Below are 21,284 nucleotides of genomic sequence, written 5' to 3'. Positions count from 1 at the left end.
CCATTGGAATTTCCATGTATGCATTTGTCAGCATTTCAGTAGTTATTTCGTCCAGCCCAGGTGCTTTCGTTTTGGCCATTGAAAAGATGGCTTCCTGTATTTCTAAAAATGTGAATAGTTTGCAGTGTTCTTCTTGTTCTAATTTCCCTTGTTTATTCTTGTCTAATTGGTTATTTGTCGTAATACTACTGTTGTCTGTATTATCCCTTGGAAAGTGGAATTCCAATAGTTTCTCAATGTTTTCCTCTATATTGTGTTTTCCAATTCCGTCTGAATCTTCAGTCCAGTTTATGATGTGTGGGAGATAGAATTTTTTCTTTTTCCTCATTACCGTTTTATAGGGGAGCTCCCAAGGGCCTTTGTCGTTGCATTTATCACAAAACTCTCTCCAAGCCTTTGTTCTAGTTGCGTTTATCTTCTTTTTATATTTTTTTAATTGTTCTTTATACTTTTCCCTTAGGGTTATCCTGTGTGCTTCATTTTTCTTTCTGTGGTATTGCTTCCTCATTCTGTTCGTGTTTTTCCTTTGTCTTTCTAATTCCTCTGTGTCCTTTATGTTGATTGTTGATATTCAAGTGTCTAATCCTCCAGTAGGCCCACTTCTCAATAGCTGTTAGGTAAATAGGTGCGATTCCTGTTATAACCTGTAAAGCTGAATTAGTGTTTCTATAGACACGTTGAGGATAGCGAGGCCTAACCAGTACTGGCATAGCCCGGGGGAAGAGGGAGAGAGAGATAGAGAGGAGAGGGGAGGAGGGTGGGGTTGGGTGTAGAAGGTGAGGAAGAGAGGAGGGATGGGATCTCAGAGGTCTGCATCGAGTGCCGTTTATTGAACAACAGACATATTCATTTACAGAGGCAAAGAAAGTATTCCTAATACAAAAGATCCCGACATAATATCATAATTACACAATAGTATATAATGCTACAATAACACAGAACAGCCACACAGAAAAGCCACGTAGAACAGTAGAGTGTGGCAGTTGAGTAGACAACTACTAGCAACCTAGATCGGGCGCTAGAGAGGGAACCTGCAGGGTCCAAATTGGCAGGTTGAAGATCTTCGCTGGAGTAGAAGTGAATAGTCCACGGGTATCTGGCTTAGGAGAAGATCTTGATTTTCTTGCAGAACTTAACAAGGGCACTATATAAGTTTTTGTTGCTGATGATAGTATGCGGGCTACAAGGCCAGGCGATGTTTTCTTCAATTGCACTGGCGACAAGAGCCTGCCTTTCATGATTAAAATTTTGGCAAGAAAATAGCACATGGTCGCTGTCCATCCAGGCAGCAGAGGGGCAGGAGCATTGGCCGTCGCCTTTGCTGTGGAACCTGGCCAAATAACTGCCTAGGTTGCCATGCCCCGTAAGGAGTTGTGTCAGTTCGAAGGAGGAAGAGAAATAATGGCACTTTCTCCTCTCAGCTATGGAGGGGAGGAACCTAAAAACTGTACGACCAGTCTCGCTGGAAGACCATCGCGATTGCCAACGATCGAGATGGTCTTCCAGCGAGACTGTTTCTATAGACATCGTGTGAAGATGTTTGTGGGCCTCACTCATAGGTATAGCCCATAAAGAAGTTAGTTAGAAGTAGGAAAAGAAGGGGTGGAACAGAAAGGAAAAGAGGAAGAGGAAATATAGGAAGATAGGAAAGTGTGAAAGGAGTAACCAGGGAACCCCCACAGGATCCCATGAGCGTCGAGCACCGGGTCGTTTATTATAAAACTAAAATACAACATATAAGTACAACAGAAAAATTAATTACAGAGGACACCCAACTTGGTGTCTAAGATGCATCAATTAACAATTGGTTTAACAATATTTACATAGTGGATTACATGCTGCAAGTATTGTCTTTACATTCACCATGGCCGCTTGCCATGGTAGCTATGGCAGTAAATACAGTAATACATCGTTAAGCCAAAATAATAATACTACAACTAGAACACACCTCGTTATCTGTTAAAACAATAAGCGTGACTAGTGATGCTCACTGGAGAATAACTGAAGTACATTGGAGAAACAAGAGGAGGAGGCTGAATTAATCCAGTATTTTAATTGCATTTAGGAACGTCTTGAAATTACTGTATATGCCCTTATTATTAATAAGAATTCTTAACTCACAAGGCCATAACTCGTTGTTTTCCCTTATTTGGTCTATTAGCCTTCTGCGTTCATTAGAATAGGTAGGGCAGTTGTATATTACATGATGCGGATCCTCATTCTCACTAAGGTTACAAGAACATTTCCCGTTGGTTTTCTGCAAAAACCTGTGCAAATATGCGCGGAAATTACCATGTCCCGTGAGTATTTGCGTGATTTTAAAAGATGGGGCAAAGTGTTTGTACTTAGTCCTTTCTTGGATTTGCGGGAAGAATTGGTAGGTAAGTCTTCCAGTTGTACTTTTTTCCCAACGTTCTTGCCATTTAATCTGAATATATCTGCTGATCCTCTGTTGTAACCATGTTAACGGAATTCCATCGTAAGAAATCTTTAGATTTTTGTCAGTTGCTTTACGGGCGAGAAGGTCAGCCCTATCATTGCCGGGGTTAGATGAATGTCCTTTTACCCAGCTAAGATTAATTTTGATTTTGTCTTGTAAGGTTTTTATTATTTTAATACTTTGAAATACAATTGGTAAGTTTGCATTTAACTTCTTAAGCTGTTGTAGAGCAACTTTACTGTCACTGTAAATTGTAACTCCTTTGTTATTAATTTGCTTAAGATTTTTGAGTACCCATTTCAGAGCATTGAATATTGCCAGAGATTCTGCCTGATTTATTGTGCAATATATTGCGAGTTTACAGTGGGCCTGATGTATGTTCTTATCATTTTCCCTTACCACCACTGAACACCCTACTCCCTTTTCGGTCCTTGATCCATCTGTGTATATCTTTATATTGTTATTAGTTTCTGAGCTTTCTGTAAGCCTTATGGGAAGGTTTAGTGTCGGGTGGAAAACATGAGTATTTGGGTGGTAATCGAGTTTACCTTTTGTTATGATGTTAGAAATCTCTGTAGCTGGTTCTATTGTTCCTATCTTCTGAATTGTTTTTTCAAAGTTATCCTTGCTGATGTTATTTATTGCATATTTTATCTGATAGTGTTTCCATATCCGTTCTTTAATTTTTAAATCAATTGGTATTAAGTCAGCTATTACAAGTAATGCATCTCCCGGGGCTGTTCTATACGCTTTTGTGATTGATATGGCTGAAAGCCTTTGCGCAGAGAGGAACTTTCTTTTAATATGAATTTTGTCTATTGCTGTGCCCCAGATTTCACAGCCGTATAGTAAGATAGGTTCAATAACTGCCGTGTATAGTAATTTGGAAGATTTGCTGTTGTAGCCCCATTTATTCCTGGCTATAGAGTTTAAAGTATGCATTACTGATACTGCCTTTGTGTAAATATGATGAGTATGCTCTTTCCAGGTCAAGCTCTCATCCAGTATGACCCCAAGGTATTTTATATGTTTGTTGTTCTTAATTTTGTGCCCATTTATCTTGATAGAGGGGCCTTTGTGTAACGGAGTTTTCCTGGGAAAAATTATGCAATTACATTTGTCATAATTAATTTCCAGCATCCTTGCTACACTCCAATCCATTATTTTTATCAAAATTTCATTAGCCCTTGTTTGTAATATTTCTTGATTTCGATGCGAGATGACTACCACTGTATCATCTGCGTATCCTTGAATTTTAATTTTATATTCTGGAGGAAAGAATGTATTCAGTTTTAAAAGGCTGTCATACATAAGATTCCACAAGTATGGCCCAGAGCAAGAGCCCTGCGGACAGCCTCTCGATATGTTTTTAGCATAGTACTCACTATTTTTCGTTTTTATTATTATCTTCCTGTCGCTGAGATAACTTTTGTAGAGGTTGAATAGATTGTTTGGACAGCCAAAGTTGTTCATTGCCTCCATTATCGCTGGCCACCAGGCGTGGTCAAATGCGCCGCGAAAATCTATTGATATTAGTAACGTGTGATCCCCTCTCGACTTTGCTTCCTGTATGTATTTTAATATTGATTCCAGTGCGTTTATGGTGTTCCTCCCCTTCCTGAACCCATATTGGTTATCATCCATTTTATTACCCTTCTCACAAAAATGCTGTAGTCTCTTAACCATAAGTCCGTCCAGCACTTTCCCCACCACCGGAAGAAGAGAAATTGGCCGGTAGTCTGTTGCTTTGGCTGGATGACTTGTTTTTGGAAGTAAAGAAATAAGTGCCTTCTTCCATTCAATTGGAAAGGCTCCTAGGCTTAGACACTTGTTGAAGAGTGTATGAAATGTAGTGGGGATTGCCTCATATGCTAGTTTTACCATTTTTGGGCCGATGCCATCTGGGCCTGGAGCCTTCTTAATCTTGAGGTTGTGTATTTCATTATAAATTTCATGAGTTGTAAAATTAGGTTCGTCTTCAGTAATTTGACTGTTCCTTATATTGTTTCTGAGTTTTGCCTGAAAAGGATTGTCACTGCTAATGTCATCTTCCGGAAAAAGTTCATCAACAATCAATTTGTAAGTTTCTTTGATGGGGTTGTTTGGATCTCCAAAAACACCAAGGTTGTTGTTTGGTATGCAAGAGTTCCTAATTTTGCCTCTAACAATGTAAAAGGGGGTAGACCATGGTTTGTGGTTTCCCAAGTTCGTGCAAAACTCTCTCCACGATTGTGTACGAGTCCTATTTATTTCTGTTTTGTAGTTTCTGAAGTGGTTTCTGTATTCCTGTTTTAAAGTTTCTTTCTTTCTTAGGTCCCTTTCCCTTCTATATTTGTTCCTTAATTTTCTTAATGCGTTTCTTTGCTTGGCTAGCTCCTGATTCCACCATGGCGCTGATATTTTAGCTACTTTAATTTTTGTAGCTTCAGTGAAAGCGTCTTGGATAACTTGTTGTAACTCCTTGATAGTCTTTTGTAGTCTATCCTGGTCAGAGATCTCTATGATGGGGGTACTATTCCAGATATTTTGTATGTATTCCTTGTATTTGTTCCAGTCAGTTTTTTGTATGATACGGACATTCTTCTTGATTCTTGTAGTTTGAATAGTTGTCATGATAATGCTATGGTCGCTTGCTGAGTGAATCTCCATAGTACTACAGCCTAATTGAAATTTCGAGAGAGCCCTGTTAGCTAGGCAAATATCTACCCAGCTTTCGCCTGATGTAGATGAATAAGTCGGTAGATTACTAGTATTAATGGAGCGAAAGTTAAATTCATTCATGAATTCAATGACCTTATATCCTCTGGGGTCCTCATACGGGCTAAACCACAACGGGGATTTCGCATTGAAGTCCCCTGCTATGAGTACCGGGTAGTTATTAAGTTTTTGTGCAGTGTTATGCAGTAAGTCTAAAGATTCAGAGATGTCAGCTGATGGAGCACAGTAAAAAGAGATTACGATAAAAGCCATTCCATTTATGTTTAAGAGGATAGTGGTAAAAAAGCTACAGCTGTGTTGTACCAGTAACTGAGCGTCTATGTTCTTATTTAGAATAACAATTGCTGTTAACGGATCTTCTTTGTCTCTGTAAGCAGCCAAAACTTTATATGTGCCAAATAGTGCTATTTTTCCTTTATAGCAGTATGGTTCCTGAATTAACATAACATCAGATTGATAATTAATTGCTATCTGGAGTGAGTCTGTAGTCGCTGCTTTTGCCCTTTGTAAATTTATTTGGATCAGTGTTAAGTGATTTTTAATAGGGCTAGTATCCATAATTTGTTTGATTAATTTGTATTTCCTTTATTTTTAATGTTTGTGGGCAGTGTTGATGAAAAGCATTGTGGTTCGTTGGTTGTTTCTTACTTGTTGACAGATTCTTATTATTTTCTTTACAATTTGTGCAACATGGTGGTTGTTTTCAATGTGGACACTCCTTAAATCGATGTTTCTTTGTACAGTGACTACAAATCTGTTGCCGAGAGCAGTCCTTAGCTATATGCCCGTACCCACAACAGTTGTAGCATCTTGTGATGTAAACAAAATCATCAGCTCTGATATTTGCCCACGAGATGGCCAGGTATTTCAGACCTATTATTTCTTTCCTGATTTCTGCTGTTGTACTCAGTACTACATGTTTACAATTTTCGTTTATTTTTCCTTTATGTATGATAGTACTTATCTTTGTATTGGCCATGTATTAATTCTTTGTTATGGTACTGTGTGCGATGTTTTGATCATAAGTCATTTCGACTATGTCATCATCGTCCACACAATTTGGAATGTTTAGGAGAATAATCCGCGGTCGCCTCCCCTCTGATAATTTTGTTTTAATTTTTGAATTTATTAGTGGTAATTCTGCTATTGCTCTCTCGAGTGCAGCAGCCTCTTGTCTAGTGCCGGTACGGAAGCATATTCCTTCCCCTTTAACTTTTTTAATTCCCGTAACCTTGATCTGTAACTTGTTAGGTTTGATATTTTCAGTGATGTCTGTGAATACTTTATCCATGAGTGTTTTGGCATTTTCCCCTTCTTCTTCTTTGGGGTAAACCAGTAATGCGTGACTACTGCCAGTGCCTTCTTTGTTAATTTTCTTATTAATTGTTTTTGCAATCGCTTTAGAGGCTGTACTTTGTTCCTGGTTTCTTTGTAGGATTTCAGAATATGAAGGTAAAGGGTTTATGGCTTGCTGGCTCTGTGGTGTAGCATTCTCTATATTCTCTGTACCTGTTGTTGGAGCAGAGCGTAGTTGTTGTAATATTCCATACATTTGATGTATTGTTCCAAACATTTTGGTCACCCTGTCCTTAACTTCCTTTCTTCCCTCCGTTGAGAGGTTGGTTTTATAAGATTTGGGAAGGAGGTCCATAATGCGTCTTAAGTGTTGTCCCGCTTCTTGTAATAGATTTCCTTCTAGTGTGCTGAAGGAGTTGTCGATTATCGTACTCCCCGATGGAGAGTTTGTATTTGACAATTGCACAGTCTTGTCCAGTGGTTCCAGAACCACCCTTGGATCTTCCATGACTACCCTAGAATCATCCATGACCAAGGTATTTCGCCGATGAGACATCACCCAAAGACCAAAGTCTGCTAATACAGATTACAGTGCTAACAAAAACCGTGTGTGGGAGACTATTAAATAAAACTATTTATTAAAACTATAAGAAGTGTGTCTTTGTTAAGAGGCCCAGTGCCAAAGCGATTCTGTACAACCAAGTCAAACTCAGCTCTACAGAATGAAAAGATAGCTATAATTTAATCTTAAATTACTTAAAACTATTTATATAATTGCTAGGCACGTTATAACACAATAAATTCCCTGTAGGGAATTAAATAAATCCTAACCAGTCAAAATAATTAAATAGTTTATAGTCCTGCTTGTAGAATGTCGTTTTCCAAGGAACACCTGCACTAGATATGACGCGACGTCGATTTTAGCGATGACGTAATGTCTAGACTTCGGTTTAAACTTGAAAAACCGTTATAGCTTCGTTGTCCGTTGATCCGTGAACGATCGTTGCCAGGGTAATGACCTCTTCGTTAGTTGAGGAAGTTATGTTGAATTTTTGAATCGCTATAACTCTCTTAAAATAGTTAGTAGAACGTTCAAAATTTCACAGTATATAGCAGTAACTACCCTGCCACTAATTATACCAATAGTTTTTAAAAGTACGCAGATGGAGGCCCGATGCGGGCCGATTTAGTCACAGCGAAAAACCTTAATAGCTCGTTAAATAATAGGGTCAGAGTGCCCAAATTTTTGCACAATACTCACTTGGTGGTCCAGTATCTTATTCCGACTGCAATTCCGGAAAACCGGTAGTCATTTTCCGGTTAAGCGGACTCCAAAGTTGCCGAACTTTAAATGTTTCCAGTTCCAAAAATATTGACCTTTGACACAAAAAATTGGCATCAAACGGTTCCTCTCATCAAGACGAATCCATCGGTATATTGGGTTCTTATGTAATCCGAGTAGTTTTTGTAAAATCACTTTTCAAACTGGAGCTGAATTTTCCACCACTGCCCAATATCGCGACTCGTCGCTCTCTTGTTTCTATAGACATGAGTCACAAAGAGGGGAGGCTGTCATCAGACTTAGCCATCAGAAGAAGGGGTAAGGAAAGTGAGGGAGGGGGGAAGAGGGTGTGAGGTGATAGATGTGGAAGGAGGTGGAGATGAGAAAGAACGATAGAGGTGAAGATGAGAGAGATGGGGGTAGGGATCTCATTAGCATCTTGCATCGCATTTATTTATAAGACAAGAAACAATTATATACAAGGACCAATTTGGTTAGAGGTACCAGGTGACTACCTGGAACAAAAGATCTCCCGGTTACAGTGTTGTTTGTGCTAAAAACATTATACCTTTGCACCGATAACATATAGTATTTACATTGTATCCATTCGATGATTACATTGCACTACAGCTATATATACATTATGCTGCATCAATATTATGACAAATTAGTGCTTACACAATGTCGTGTAAAATTTTCCATATACATTTTGTCCTTTGTATAATTCTTCTATTGGAGGGCTTCTAGGGCGGTGACTTGCTTCCTCATTGGTGATTGCTGGTTCGTTGATGGCTCATTAGGGTTGGGGGTTCCCCTATTAGCTGAAGAGTCCGCATTGGGAGACAAAGTTTTCGAGCTGTTTGTAGGTCTTCTTTGTGCTCAGAAAGTAATCCCATGGCAAGGGCCATGTCTTACTGTCTTGGGTGCATAAGTTTATTAGTTCTTCCCTTGCAGCGTTGTGCAAGGGGCAGTAAAGAAGGATGTGTTCAATATCACATTTTGTCATGTCGTCACAGCTGCAGTTGTCGCTGCTTTTCTTCTTGATCTTGTGCAGGTAGCTCGGCAGGTTCCCGTGGCCGGTTAATAGCTGGGTCATACTGTAGGTGGGGGTAAGGTAGGACATGGTTTGTCTATTCGTGATAGATGGTATAAACTGATAAGTGGTTCTTCCCGTTGACGATTGTGTCCATTCACGTTGCCATTCCTTAATAGTATTGTCTTTTATATACTTATGTATGTGGTTTATGGGAATTTTGTCGAACGAGATTGAGAGCTGGTTATTGTTTGCTGCCAGTTTGTCGGCCCTGCTGTTTCCCTGGGAGCCGGAGTGCCCTGGGATCCAGCTGAAGATGAGCTTCCTCTTCTTGCTGATGTGTCGGGCCAGGTGTTGGATGTTTACACCCAGGGAGGTATTCTTTTTCTTACCATTAATGCAACGTATGGCGTTGCGGCTGTCAGTGCAGATGTTGATGGAGCCCTTGAGATTTTTGATGTTTTTGACTAAGAGGAATAGGGCCCTCTCCATGGCCCATAGTTCGGCTTGGTTGCTGTTGCAGAAGCTAGCCAGTTTGTAATATTTTTCGTGAGCCACAGTGTTGTCACCATTGTAAATTACCACGGCTGCACCAGTGCCTTTCTCGTTGCAAGCCCCGTCAGTGTAGATTATCCAGTTATAATTGGGTCCAAGGCTTCCGTCTTCCCTGCTTATATGGATATTGTTTCTTTCCGCAGGGTGGTGCTGGTCCACAGTGTTGTTTATGTAATTGTCGATGCCGTGCCTTTTTATTAGCTGGGTTATTTTGTGATCTTCTTCTGCTTGTGAATCGCTGTCGGTGGGGGCAAATTCGCTCCCCTTTGTTTGATGGTCTTTGTTTACTTTCATGAGATTGTAAGTCCGTATCACACTGTTTATTTTGATGTGGATGGGGGTAATGTTTGCAATAGCCAGGAGGGCATCAGTCGGCGCCGTCCGGTATGCTCGGCAGGACCTGATGGCAAATGTTCTTTGCACTGATAACAACTTTCTTTTTAGGTGGACTAGATTTGCGCTTTCTCCCCAGATTTGTGCTGCGTACAGCAGCGCTGGCTCGATTGCCCCTTTGTAAATTAATTTAAAATGCTTTTGGCTGATTCCCCAGGTGTTTCTAGCTATGTGGTAGATCATATTGGCTTTTTGTTTTACTCTTTTGCAGAGCTCTTCAATATGAGTTTTAAAGCTCAAGGTGGGGTCTAGGAGTACACCCAAGTATTTTAGATGGGACGTTATTCTGATCTTATGTTTGTCTATGTAGAGACATGGCGGCCGTTGTAGTTGTTTTCTTTTAGATTTTTTCGTGCAAACCAGGGCCTCGCACTTTAGGTAGTTTATGGGTCTCTTTGCTCCACTGGTTTATTTTCTTGAGAATTTCATTACCATTTTTCTGCAGCATGTCACAGTTTTGATGTCTGATCATCACTAATGTGTCATCCGCGAAGCCCTGGATGTGGGTGTCCCCATCCGTCTGAATAGAATTGAGCATGTCGTTGTACACTAGGTTCCACAGCCCAGGGCCGCTGCGGGAGCCCTGGGGGTATCCCCTGGTGACCCGTTTCCTGATGCTGATATTATTGCTGTTAAAGCCCGCCACTCTGTCGGTCAGTTAGTCTTTAGTTAAGTAGAATATGTTTTTGGGGCAGTGGGCATTCCTAAGGTTGAACAAGATAGAAGGCCACAACAGGTGGTCAAACGCTTTTTTGTAATCTACACTGATCAGGAGGGCATGCTTGTCCTTCTCCCACGCTTCCTTGATGAATGCTGTAGCATTTTCAAGGGCTGTGATTGTTGACCTCCCCGGCCTGAATCCGTACTGTTTGTCGTTTATTAGGTTTTTTTGTTTAAGATGCCAATTTATTCTGCCTACTAACAGCCCATCTAGCACTTTTCCCACAACCGGCAAGAGGCTGATGGGCCTATAGTCTTTGCATTCGGATGGGTTGTCAGTTTTTGGGATAAATTTCACGCTGGCCAACTTCCAGGTGTTGGGGAAGTAGCCTCTCTGGAGGTGTTTCTATAGACATCCAGTAAAAAGAAGTAGAAGGGCTATCCGCATTCAGCAGCAGACTTAGGCCCTTGTAGAAGTAGGAAAGAAGGGAGTAGGAAAGTATGAAGAAGTAGCGGGAAGAAGAAACTAGTGTGATAGGAAAGTGGGAAGGAGAGTGCAATCAGGGGCCCCCCATGGGACCCCACGGGCGTCTGCACCGGGTTCTATTTATTGAACAAAATAAAATTTACATATTTACAAAACACATACAGATACAGACTAAAACTTATAACAGAAATTTTTGCCCCACTTGGCGTACAAAAAGAATTATAGATTTCCGACAATTTCTATTAATACAGAGATTTGTTTTATACAGAAAAAATACCACCACAACTTGTGGTGGTACTGCTACCAACCCTTGTGATAGCTTACATGACCTGCAGCAGCTATTTACCCCCCCTGATGTAATTCTGAAGTGCTTTAACATAGATTGGACAATTTTTATCCAGTGAGTTGTGCTCCCTGTTACCTAACTTGTATCTTTTACAATTAACACAATCAGCCTTTGATTTCCTGTCACAATCCTTTATGAGGTGACTCCCTCCACAGTGACCATACACCACTGAAGATTCTTTACAGCTGCGTGCAAAGTGCCCATAGTCCAAGCACTTATAACATCTGATTATTGGAACAACGTCGTACACCTGACACCTCGTCCATCCAATGTTAATCTTCTCTTCTTTTATCATAACTTTCCTTATTAATTCAGAAACTTCTAATACACAGGTTATACACTCCTTGTTTCTTTGGGGCACTTTGTACAAAATTTCAATTCCCTGCTCAACTATTTCTCTAGACATGTTGTTCCAGAAGCAGAAGTTTTGGTCGTATAGCCGTGACTTAATTTCTGACCTTTCTATGTGAATTGGTACAGAGACCAATTTAATTCTAGGTAGTTTCCTTGTCTTCTCCTTTATTTCCAGTTCTTTTACCTGTCTCATTGCTTCTTTTAAATTATTTATATCATCCGTTCCACATACGTCTACTGCTATTCCACCACCATTGATGGGTCTAATCCTTTTAACCCCAATTCCGAAATCAGCCGGATCTATTTTGCTAATTAATATCTCTTTACTTTGTTGTGATGTATTCTCTTTTTCTTTGCTAAATATTAGTACTGAGTACTGTGGAGTTGGTGGTTGAAGATTCACATCCGGTTGTCCGCTACCTAGTCTCAAAACATCGCTGTATTTTTTGTTTTCCTCTGTTTGTGGTTTTTGATTACTTATTGTATTTATTTCTCCCTTTATTTTTTCTATTTCCTGTAATGTTTTGTCCGTACTCTGTTTAACCAACTCTTTTAATTCTATTTTTAAATTAACTCCCTTTTCTTTTTCTTGAGATTTGGTTTTAGCGGCATTTTTAATATCGTCTATTTCTCTTTTTATCTCCTGAATTTCCTGTATTGTTTTCTCTGTGTGTTTTCCCAATATGTTTATGAATTCTTCCTTCATAATCTTAATTGAATCTTTATCTATATTTCCCTCTTTTTTAATATTTTCTTTCATCGTTTTTTCTGCTAGTTGGATCACCCTTACTATTTGTTCGATCATGAAGTTCTTGTGCTCTCTTGTGGACAGTTTACCCCCAGGGTTTTCTTTAATGTGTTGCTTAACCTCCTCAACTATTTCGAAAGCCTCATCAGTAAACTCTTCAATAAATTTTCCTTCCATGTCTGTATCTTGCTCTCCTCTCTAATATTAATATTAGCTTATCCGAATAGTATTATCTGTAAAACGCCGAACGCTACGCCGAATGGCGAATAAACGCCGCGCCGATCGGCTAAACTTATGACGTAATGGGAAAAACCGATGACGGTTACTGTTCGTTGAGTCCGTTGTATATAACGAGGTCGTTGACCTGCTTCATTAAGTGGGAGAATCTCTTAAAATTTAAACTTAAGATATCTCGAAAACTAATAAAGATATCTCTACGAAATTTTAACAGTATATATAGACACTAGTCCCCTCGCTGATGGTAAACTTATTTCCCGTGTTTGTCCAATTATCGTTGAAAAGCCTTTTAAATAATTCCCAATTTATATGTTTAACATAATTAATTTGCCTCTGGCTCCTGTGCTTCATAGTACCAATTTGAGTACTTATGATTCTATGGTCGCTTGCCGTTATTGTCAGTAGCGTCTCACAGTTCTTGATGTTCTGAGCCAATTCATTTGTCATAAGACAGACATCCGTCCATCCCCTCGCCTGTGCCGTGAAGAAGGTCGGATGGTCAGACATGTTGACCGAGATAAGATCGTATTCTTTCATAAGATCGACTATCATTCTTCCCCTTTTATCTTCTTGGATGTTGTACCAAACAGGCGATTTCGCATTTATATCCCCAGCTACAATTATGTTTCTCGAATTAATCTTCTTAAGTACATTAGCGATCTCCTCCACACCCTTCTCATCTTCCATGTAAGGCGAGAGGTAAACATTGAGTAAGAATACTTTGATATTAGTCTGTATTATTGCAGTGGTAATAATGCTTGATGATAATTCAGGAATCAGAGCTATGTCTATATTTTTGTTCCTGACCCCAATACAAGTTTTGGGGGTTTTGTCCGTAGGCTTGTACAATAGTAGCCAACTTCCCGGTCCAATTATTTCCTTATTTATATTATATGGTTCCTGAATCAAAACCAAATCTGTCTTAAGCTCATTAGCCTTGTGGACCAGAAGAGAACTTGGAGCTTTACCCCTTTGCTTATTTAATTGAATAATGTTAAGTGTGTCCTCCTCTATAATATCACTATTGTTGTTATTTTGCTGAGTATATCTTTTTTTAATACTCTGATTTGGAATGTCCATAGTCTTACTGTCCATAATCAATTGTTTTGATTATTTGTTTCTTAACTCTGTTGTATAGAGGACATTCTTTGTTAAAAGCGTTATGGTTAGTAGCCAATTTTCTATCTGATAGTAATCCTATATTATGTTTTTTACAGTTAATGCATAAGGGGATTGTTTGCTTTAATTTACATTCACTATATCTATGCTGCTTTGAACAATGGCTACACTGAAGTTTTCCCCCACAATCACGGGCCCAATAGCCAAATCCGCAGCACTGGTAACATCGCTGCACGGGGATGAAATCGTCCACCTTGACCGTGTACCATGATAGTGCTATAAACCTTTGCTTCATTAATATTTTCCTTATTTCAGATGTTACAGTTAAGACTATGTGCCTTCCTCTCCCCTCTGCCCTTTTATTTTTAATTATTGTTGTTATCCTACAACCTTTCCCCACCTCCTCTTCTTCCAAGCCATTCCATATGTTATTCTGTCTTGCCATTGTTTCAATTACTTCTTCCTCCGATATGTCATGTGGCACATTGATTAAGATGATTTTCGGCTGACGTTTCCCCGAAACCCTGCACTTAATATTATCTTCCAGCTCCTTTATCTCTTCTACAGCACCTTTAAGTCTTTCCCCTTCTTCATTATTATTCACCGTAATACAAACACCGTTGCCTCTTATTTTCCTTATTCCCTTCACTTTTACCTTAATTTGTTTGGGTTGTACATTTTCCTTTATTTTTGTTACTATTTCCTCCATGTTTGTAGCTTCTCCTTGCTCGTTCTTCGGGTAAATCAATACCGCACTCCCTCCATTGTCTTGTCTACTGTTAATAATATCCTTTGTGTTTTGGCTTTGTGTCTGGAGTACATTTAGATTTGTTCTAGTAACATCCGCATAGCTTATTTGACTTGGGTTGTTGTTTGATTGTTGTACTTTCGTTTTGATTTCTTTAATAGTTTCTACCAATTCTGGTGTTAAAGTATTCTGTTCTTCCCTCTCCGATCTCCAATCTGTAAGGATTCCGTACATTTGTTTTACTGCTGAATACAGCTGTACAACCCTTTCCTTAACCTCTTTTCTATCTTCGCTCCTTATGTTAGTTTTGTACGGTTCAGGAAGAAGGTCTAAAATTCTCTTCATTTGGGTCCTAGCTTCTTTTAGGATTTTCCCTTCCACTGTGTTACTAATAGAACTGTTGCAAGTGTTCGTTATATTCTCAACATCACCTTCTTGGGTGTTCTCTTGACTTTGTTCCACTTCGTGGTCTAATTCCTCCATGCTAATATAGTACACTACACTAACTAATGGTGTATACCCAGAATTAAATAAACGGAAACTTAAAAACTAGAAGATTATGTCTTGTGTAGAAAGATGGCTCAGTGCCCAGCAAACTGTAGAGTTGAGTTATACTCAACAATACAGTTAGAAAAGATAGATAAACCTAAGATTATAATTAATTTAAAAACTAATTAATCTATACAACCAAACTGTTACAATTAATATTAATTACACCAACACTGATACAAAGCAGAAATTATTTATGCCAAAACTAGAAGTCCAAGTCCTGCGTTCGTCCTCCTCCCGTATATAATTCCGAAACGCCGATCAGCTGCGCCGAACGGCTAATGTACGCCACGCCGTCTGAATATGACGTAAAAATCCGTTAGAAAGCCGTTGAGTTCGTTGACCTCGTCAAGTGATAGAATTCTTAAATTTTAAAACTTGCCGTTATTTAAATTCTATGGGTCCCAGTAAGTTGAAATTTGGCAAGGGTATAAGGTTTGGCTTCTTCTTCCTGATGACATCAAAATTTTCCCCCGGAAACGAAAATTCGGCCCGATGCGGCCCGCCAAAGCCGAAACACAAAAGTACGGATATAATCGTAACTAAGGGTCATAGGTCAACCAAATTTTAGGATTTTACTCACTTCGATAATGTCCTTCAGAGTGTGTATTCCATTCCGGAAAATCGAACGAACTTGTCCAAAAAACGGTGCCGAAAAACACCCAACTTTCAGCGCTCGCCCCCAAAAAACGGGTGGGCCTATCTTCAAAAACTCGACGTCGTTTTACTCCCCTCCTTATTCCGAATCCAACGATACCTGAATCACCTTCCTAGGTGCACCACAACAGAAAATATCACCACTTAAACCAAGAGCTGAAGTAAGCACAACTTTACCACTTTGCGACTGTACGCCCTCTTTGTTTCTATAGACATGTTACTAAAGGTTTAAGAGGGCTGTCTGATATGATTCAGACTTATGCCCTATCAGAAACGGAAAGAAGAGACAGCTTGAGATTTGAAGTGTGAAGAAAAGTAGGTAAGTAAAGTGTGAAGAGAAGGCATGGGACCAGAGAGCGCTTGCATCGGCATTTATTGTAATAATAAAAACATACAGTTACATAAAAATACATAAAATTAATACAGAGATAAAATGGCAATAAACAATTAGTATAAGGAGTATAAAATTTCATACTATATACAATATTTACAGTGCAAGCGTATGGTCACTTTGACACATTATATGAAAACATAATAATTACTCCTAGGAAAGAATTACATATAATATTTCGCGACAATTAGTATTTGGTTGGAGTCCAACTGGTGAAAGTGAGCTACGACGACTCCTCCTCGTCGGAGTTATCGTCCATGCTCTCCTCTTGTAGGTTATTCTCGTCTTCTGATGTGTCTTCTGTGTTGTATCGTTGATGTTCTGAGTTTTTTACTACGAGGGCACCAGTGTTGTAAATGAATTCTTCGAAAGTTCTCCAAAGAGTCTTATTCTCGAAGATTTTGTGCTCAGTTGGGGGCCATCTTGGGTTGTTGGTGAGGTATTCGTGCATAAGTTTCGTTCGGTAGTTATCGTGTTTGGTGCAAAGAAAAGCAAAGTGCGCAGCGTCGCCGATTTCGTCGTCGGAACAGTCACACTTGTCGTTTTCACTAAGCTTAAACCTATGAAGATAGGCCGGAAAATTTCCGTGTCCCAGTAGTACTTGCGTGGTAAGGCTGTTTGGGACGTAGTGTTTTGCTTTCTTTCTTGTTTGAATTGAGGGAATAAACAGGAAGCAGTTTCTCCCTGTTTCCCACTCGTGTTGCCAGATCTTTTCAATGAGGGACATGATGTAGTTTTTGACGCCCACCTGCGGGGTGTCCGTAAAAGAAGGAGAGATATTGCTACTGGCTCCTAACTTGGCCAGTTTATCAGCGATCTCATTACTTTTGACACCACTGTGACCACGAATCCACCCGAAAGATAACTTTCTTACTGTTCCAAGGGTGTTAGCGGCGTCATATAGTCTTTTTGCCAGGGCGGTAGGGTGAGTCAATTGGTTTAAATTATGCAGAGCGGCTTTACTGTCTGTCAGGATAGAGATGCTGCCTTTGAAGATGTCGATATTGTTCTGGATGTGCTGAATTGCCTTCAAGAGTGCGAACATCTCTGCCTGCGAATTTGTGCACTGTGTGGCCATGCTGTAATAATGCTGATAAGTAGTCCTATCATTATTATTCTTAACGATGAATCCCGCACCGGTGCCGTTGTCATTTTTAGAGCCGTCTGTATAGATTTTCCATTTAGATTTTATTTCTTTATTGTTGTCGTTATCCCAGTGGATTGTGTAATTGATGTTGCCAGCCGGGTGTTCGATGAATTCGTCTTTTTTTAGTTTCCTATCAATTCGGAAGTTGGGTTTTGTGATATCGATGGTTTTACAATTGTTTTTTATTTCATGGTAGATCTCGTCATATCCGGGAATGTCGTATCCGTGTTGTGTGCTTTTTGCTGTTAAGTACCAATTCCATATGATGTATTTAGCTTTGAGATGGATCGGTAAAGTGTTGGCCATGATCTGGAGTGCATTTGTGGGGGCGGTGTTGTATGCCCTGTTTATCTTAATCAAGAATTTCCTCTGGATCGATGTTAATTTCCTTCTCATATGCACGTTTTCCAGGGCTTCTTTCCACACCATGACTGCATACAACAGTGCTGGTTCGATGGCCGCCGAGTACAGTCGATCCCCCTATAAGATCATTGATTTTTCCGTTTTATCTGAATTACATGTTGTACGAGTCACTTAGATTTTACAAATATGTGAGCCGTTCACAGCCCGGCACACGTATTTGTAAAATCTAAGTGACTCGTACAACATGTAATTCTGATAAAACGGAAAAATCAATGATCTTATAGGGGGATCGACTGTATATAAGCTTCGTGTTGGCATAATTAAGTCCCCACATTTTCGCAGTGATCCAATTCATCAAGTTTGTTTTTTGCTCCATTTGTCTGCAGATGTTTCAGACGTGGGTATGCCAATTGAGCTTATCATCGAACCATATGCCTAGGTAATTTAATTCCTGTTCGATTTTGATTTTGTTACTGTTGATGAAAATTCTCGGCGGTCGTTGCAATCTGTTGTGCTTGTTCCTTCTCTTGCACACCATTCCTGTTGTTTTACCGAAGTTAATGGGTAGCTTATTTTCACTGCTCCATTCGTAAATCTGTTTTAAGTAAGTATTAGTTGTTTCCTCCAGCTTGTCCACATTCTGATGTGTCACCATTAGTAGCAAATCGTCGGCGAAGGCTTGTATCGTTATATCCTTGTTATTATTGAATAAATTTAAAAGCTCGTCACAAACAATATTCCAGAGTCCAGGGCCGCTTCGCGATCCCTGGGGGCACCCTCTGTTCGTGGGCCGATTAATGGAGAAACTGTTACCGTTGTATTGAACACTTCTGTTATTTAAGTAATCTCTAGTGAGGTTGTAAATATTTTTCGGGCAGCCAGTATTGCGAAGTCGTTTGAGGATGCTCGGCCACCAGAGGTGGTCGAATGCTTTGTGAAAATCGACTTTTACCAGAATAGTGTGCTTATATTGCTTCCATCCTTCATAGACCACTTTTTTCGCATTTAGAGCTGCGTCGACGGTAGATTTTCCCGGCCTAAAGCCGAACTGGTTGCTATTCATTTCTTGCGAGTTGTGTAGGTGCCAATTAATCCGGCCGATAATTAGTCCGTCTAGAAGCTTGCCCATTGTGGGCAGCAGGCTGATCGGTCTATAATCCTTTGGCTCTTTAGGGTTCTCATTTTTGGGTATTAGCTTAATGTTAGCGATTTTCCACTCTCTCGGAAAATACCCAGTGATTAGACACGAGTTTAAGATGTGATGGAAGGCTATTGGGATTTCTTTGTAGGCTTCCTTTAACATTTCAGCCGTTATCCCGTCAATTCCCGGCGACTTTTTATTAGCCATACTTTTGATCGCTTTATCCACTTCCCGAAACGTAAAAAGACTATCGTTTGTGGTGTCGATGGGGTTCTGAATAGTTCTCCTGATGCTTTTATGTTTCGTTGAGTCCGTGTCAGGATCGTCTTCCGGGAAGTGGTAATCTAGAATCTGTCTAACATTATTTACTATGGTGGTATTGATGTCAGAGCTGTCGTTGAGATCCGTGATGTCTGGGAGGTAGGAGGACTTTTGTTTTTTTATTATAAGGTTATATGGAAGGTCCCACGGTCCTTTTTTATTGGAGTCCGTGCAGAACTTCTTCCAGGATTCCGTACGTGTTTTATTTATTGATTTTTTATACTGTGTAAGCTTCCTTTTATAGTTGTTCTTATATTTATTTTCCTCCCTCGTGTTTTTATTTCATTCGTATTTCTTTCTCGCTCTGTTTACCTCCCGTTTCATGTCGTTTAGCGATTCGTTCCACCAATGCGTCTTTCTCTGCGGCACGGTTTTATATTTTAGTGCCTTATCACCTGCTAGTTTTAGAGCATTAATGAAGTGTTTCGCATAATTTACTATTTCCTCCTGCGTGTTGGTCGCCAGGAAGTCGTAATCCTGCCAGTTTTTGGCAAACTCGTGTCTGAAGATTGTCCAGTTTGTCTGTTTTATTTGGAAGGAATTAGGTTTAGAATTTCCGATTGGTGCGTCATGTTGGATTTGAGTTAGAATGTAGCGATGGTCGCTAGCGGTAGGGCTGAGTAGAGTCTCGCAACTGTCAATTTTGTGTGCCATGTTATCGGAGACCAGACAGATATCTGTCCATCCCTTGGCGAACGGTGTAAAGAAGGTTGGATGGGTAGACATATTTGTTGAGATCAAGCTAAATTCCTCCATTAAGTCTGTTATAAGCCTGCCTCTTCTGTCCTCTTTTTCATGGAACCAAACGGGAGATTTCCCGTTTAGGTCCCCAGTAATAATAATGTTTCTGTCACTGATCTTTCTTAACACGTCAGAAAGTTCTCTGATGCATTTGTCGTCATTTTCCTCTGGTGAGAAGTACACACTTATTAGGATGATTGGCTCAGGTACTTGTAAAATAACCGTTGTTATGTTTTCGTTGCATAGCTGGGGTATTTTCGCTATGTCGAGGTTGGGATTACATATTATGAAGCCGCTTTTTGGTCTGTTGTTCGTGTTGCCGGAAACCACCCCCATCTGCCGAATCTTACAATTTTGTTTTTAATATAGTTTGGTTCTTGTATCCCAATTATATCTATATTTTTTTCGTTAGCCGCTTGGACGAGATGTGAGCATGCCGCTTTGCTCTTCTGTGTGTTTATCTGGAGGATGTTTATAGTGTCTTTATTCTGATTCTGCTGCGTTGTAATATTTTCCTGCGTATTTTGCCTTTTGGGTTTATAGGCCATAGTCGGTTCTTTTAATAGCGGCTTCCTTTAGTTTTATTGTGATTGGGCAGTTCGGATTTAGTGCCCCGTGATTTGTAGGCTGTCTTTTTGAGTTCAGCAGATCTTTGTTACTTTCGTGGCAGTTTATGCAGCATGGCGGCTCCTGCAATCTGTCACACTCCGTGTATCGATGGTTTTTCCCGCAGTGTGAGCAGCACTGATCTTTATCGCAACTTTTGGCAATATGCCCTACACCACAGCAGCGGTAACATCTAACAAGAGGTACAAAGTCATCAACTTTTATCGTAGCCCAGTTGATAGAGATATGTTTTTCTCTTATGAGAATGTTTCTAATTATTGGTGGGACAGACAACACTATGTGTCTGCAATTTTCTACGTGTCTCCCTCTTGTTAGTACCGTGCTAATTTTGCATTCTTCCTTAAATTTCTGTTCTTCTATACCGCTCCAGATATTATTTTAGTTGTAAATGCAGTTTATTACGTCGTCTTCTTGTATGGACTGCGGTACATTAAGGAATATGACCCTTGGTCGTCTTCCTTCCAATCTTTTACATGTGATTTTGTTCTGCAGGGTCTGGATTTCTTTTATTGCTTTTTCAAGCGTTTCGCTCTGCTCCCTGTCTCCCACTCTGATGCAAATCCCGTTATCCTTAATATTTCTTACAGCCTTTATTTTTACACATAGTTTGTGCGGCTCAATTTTTTGTTTCAATTCTTCGGTGACTTTTTTCATGTCTGTCTTCGTTTCGCCTTCATCCTGATCTTTGGGGAACACCAGGACTGCGTGCGATCCTCCAGTGCCCTCAGCGTTTAGTTTCTGGCCAAGAGATCTCTGTATATTTCTAGTAGTGGCGCTTGGTTTAATGTTCTTCTTGATAATGTCACTGTATGTGGGTTGTTGAGTTATCTGTTGTGTGCTTAGTTGGTTGTTGACTTTTCTTTTTTCCTGCTGCTTCCTTGTTTCCTTTACTATCGCGAACATCTCGTGAAGGTAACCGTACATGTTCGCT

The 21,284-nt window shown here is 39.9% G+C and overlaps 4 protein-coding genes across 4 annotated transcripts; all 4 read right to left on the bottom strand.

The window, feature by feature from the left end:
• Positions 1 to 8,432: 8,432 nt before the first annotated feature.
• LOC111634923 lies at positions 8,433 to 9,900 on the bottom strand. Its single transcript, XM_023379757.1, has one exon. The coding sequence runs from the start codon at positions 9,898 to 9,900 to the stop codon at positions 8,554 to 8,556; it is 1,347 nt and encodes a 448-aa protein (XP_023235525.1). The 3' UTR covers positions 8,433 to 8,553.
• Positions 9,901 to 12,756: 2,856 nt separating this feature from the next.
• On the bottom strand, positions 12,757 to 13,629 carry LOC111634921. The gene has a single exon (XM_023379756.1). It carries the CDS (start codon positions 13,627 to 13,629, stop codon positions 12,757 to 12,759), a length of 873 nt encoding a protein of 290 aa, XP_023235524.1.
• A 2,607-nt stretch (positions 13,630 to 16,236) lies between these two features.
• Positions 16,237 to 17,589, bottom strand: LOC111634920. Its single transcript, XM_023379755.1, has one exon. The coding sequence runs from the start codon at positions 17,587 to 17,589 to the stop codon at positions 16,237 to 16,239; it is 1,353 nt and encodes a 450-aa protein (XP_023235523.1).
• A 1,678-nt stretch (positions 17,590 to 19,267) lies between these two features.
• On the bottom strand, positions 19,268 to 20,062 carry LOC111634919. Its single transcript, XM_023379754.1, has one exon. The coding sequence runs from the start codon at positions 20,060 to 20,062 to the stop codon at positions 19,268 to 19,270; it is 795 nt and encodes a 264-aa protein (XP_023235522.1).
• Positions 20,063 to 21,284: the final 1,222 nt, after the last annotated feature.

This window comes from Centruroides sculpturatus, unplaced genomic scaffold (assembly GCF_000671375.1).
Source record: "Centruroides sculpturatus isolate CEXI.00-Female unplaced genomic scaffold, Cexi_2.0 scaffold885, whole genome shotgun sequence".
NCBI lineage: Eukaryota > Metazoa > Arthropoda > Arachnida > Scorpiones > Buthidae > Centruroides > Centruroides sculpturatus.
The sequence above is the reverse complement of the archived record's forward strand: the minus strand, read 5'-3'. Positions and strand labels throughout refer to the sequence as shown.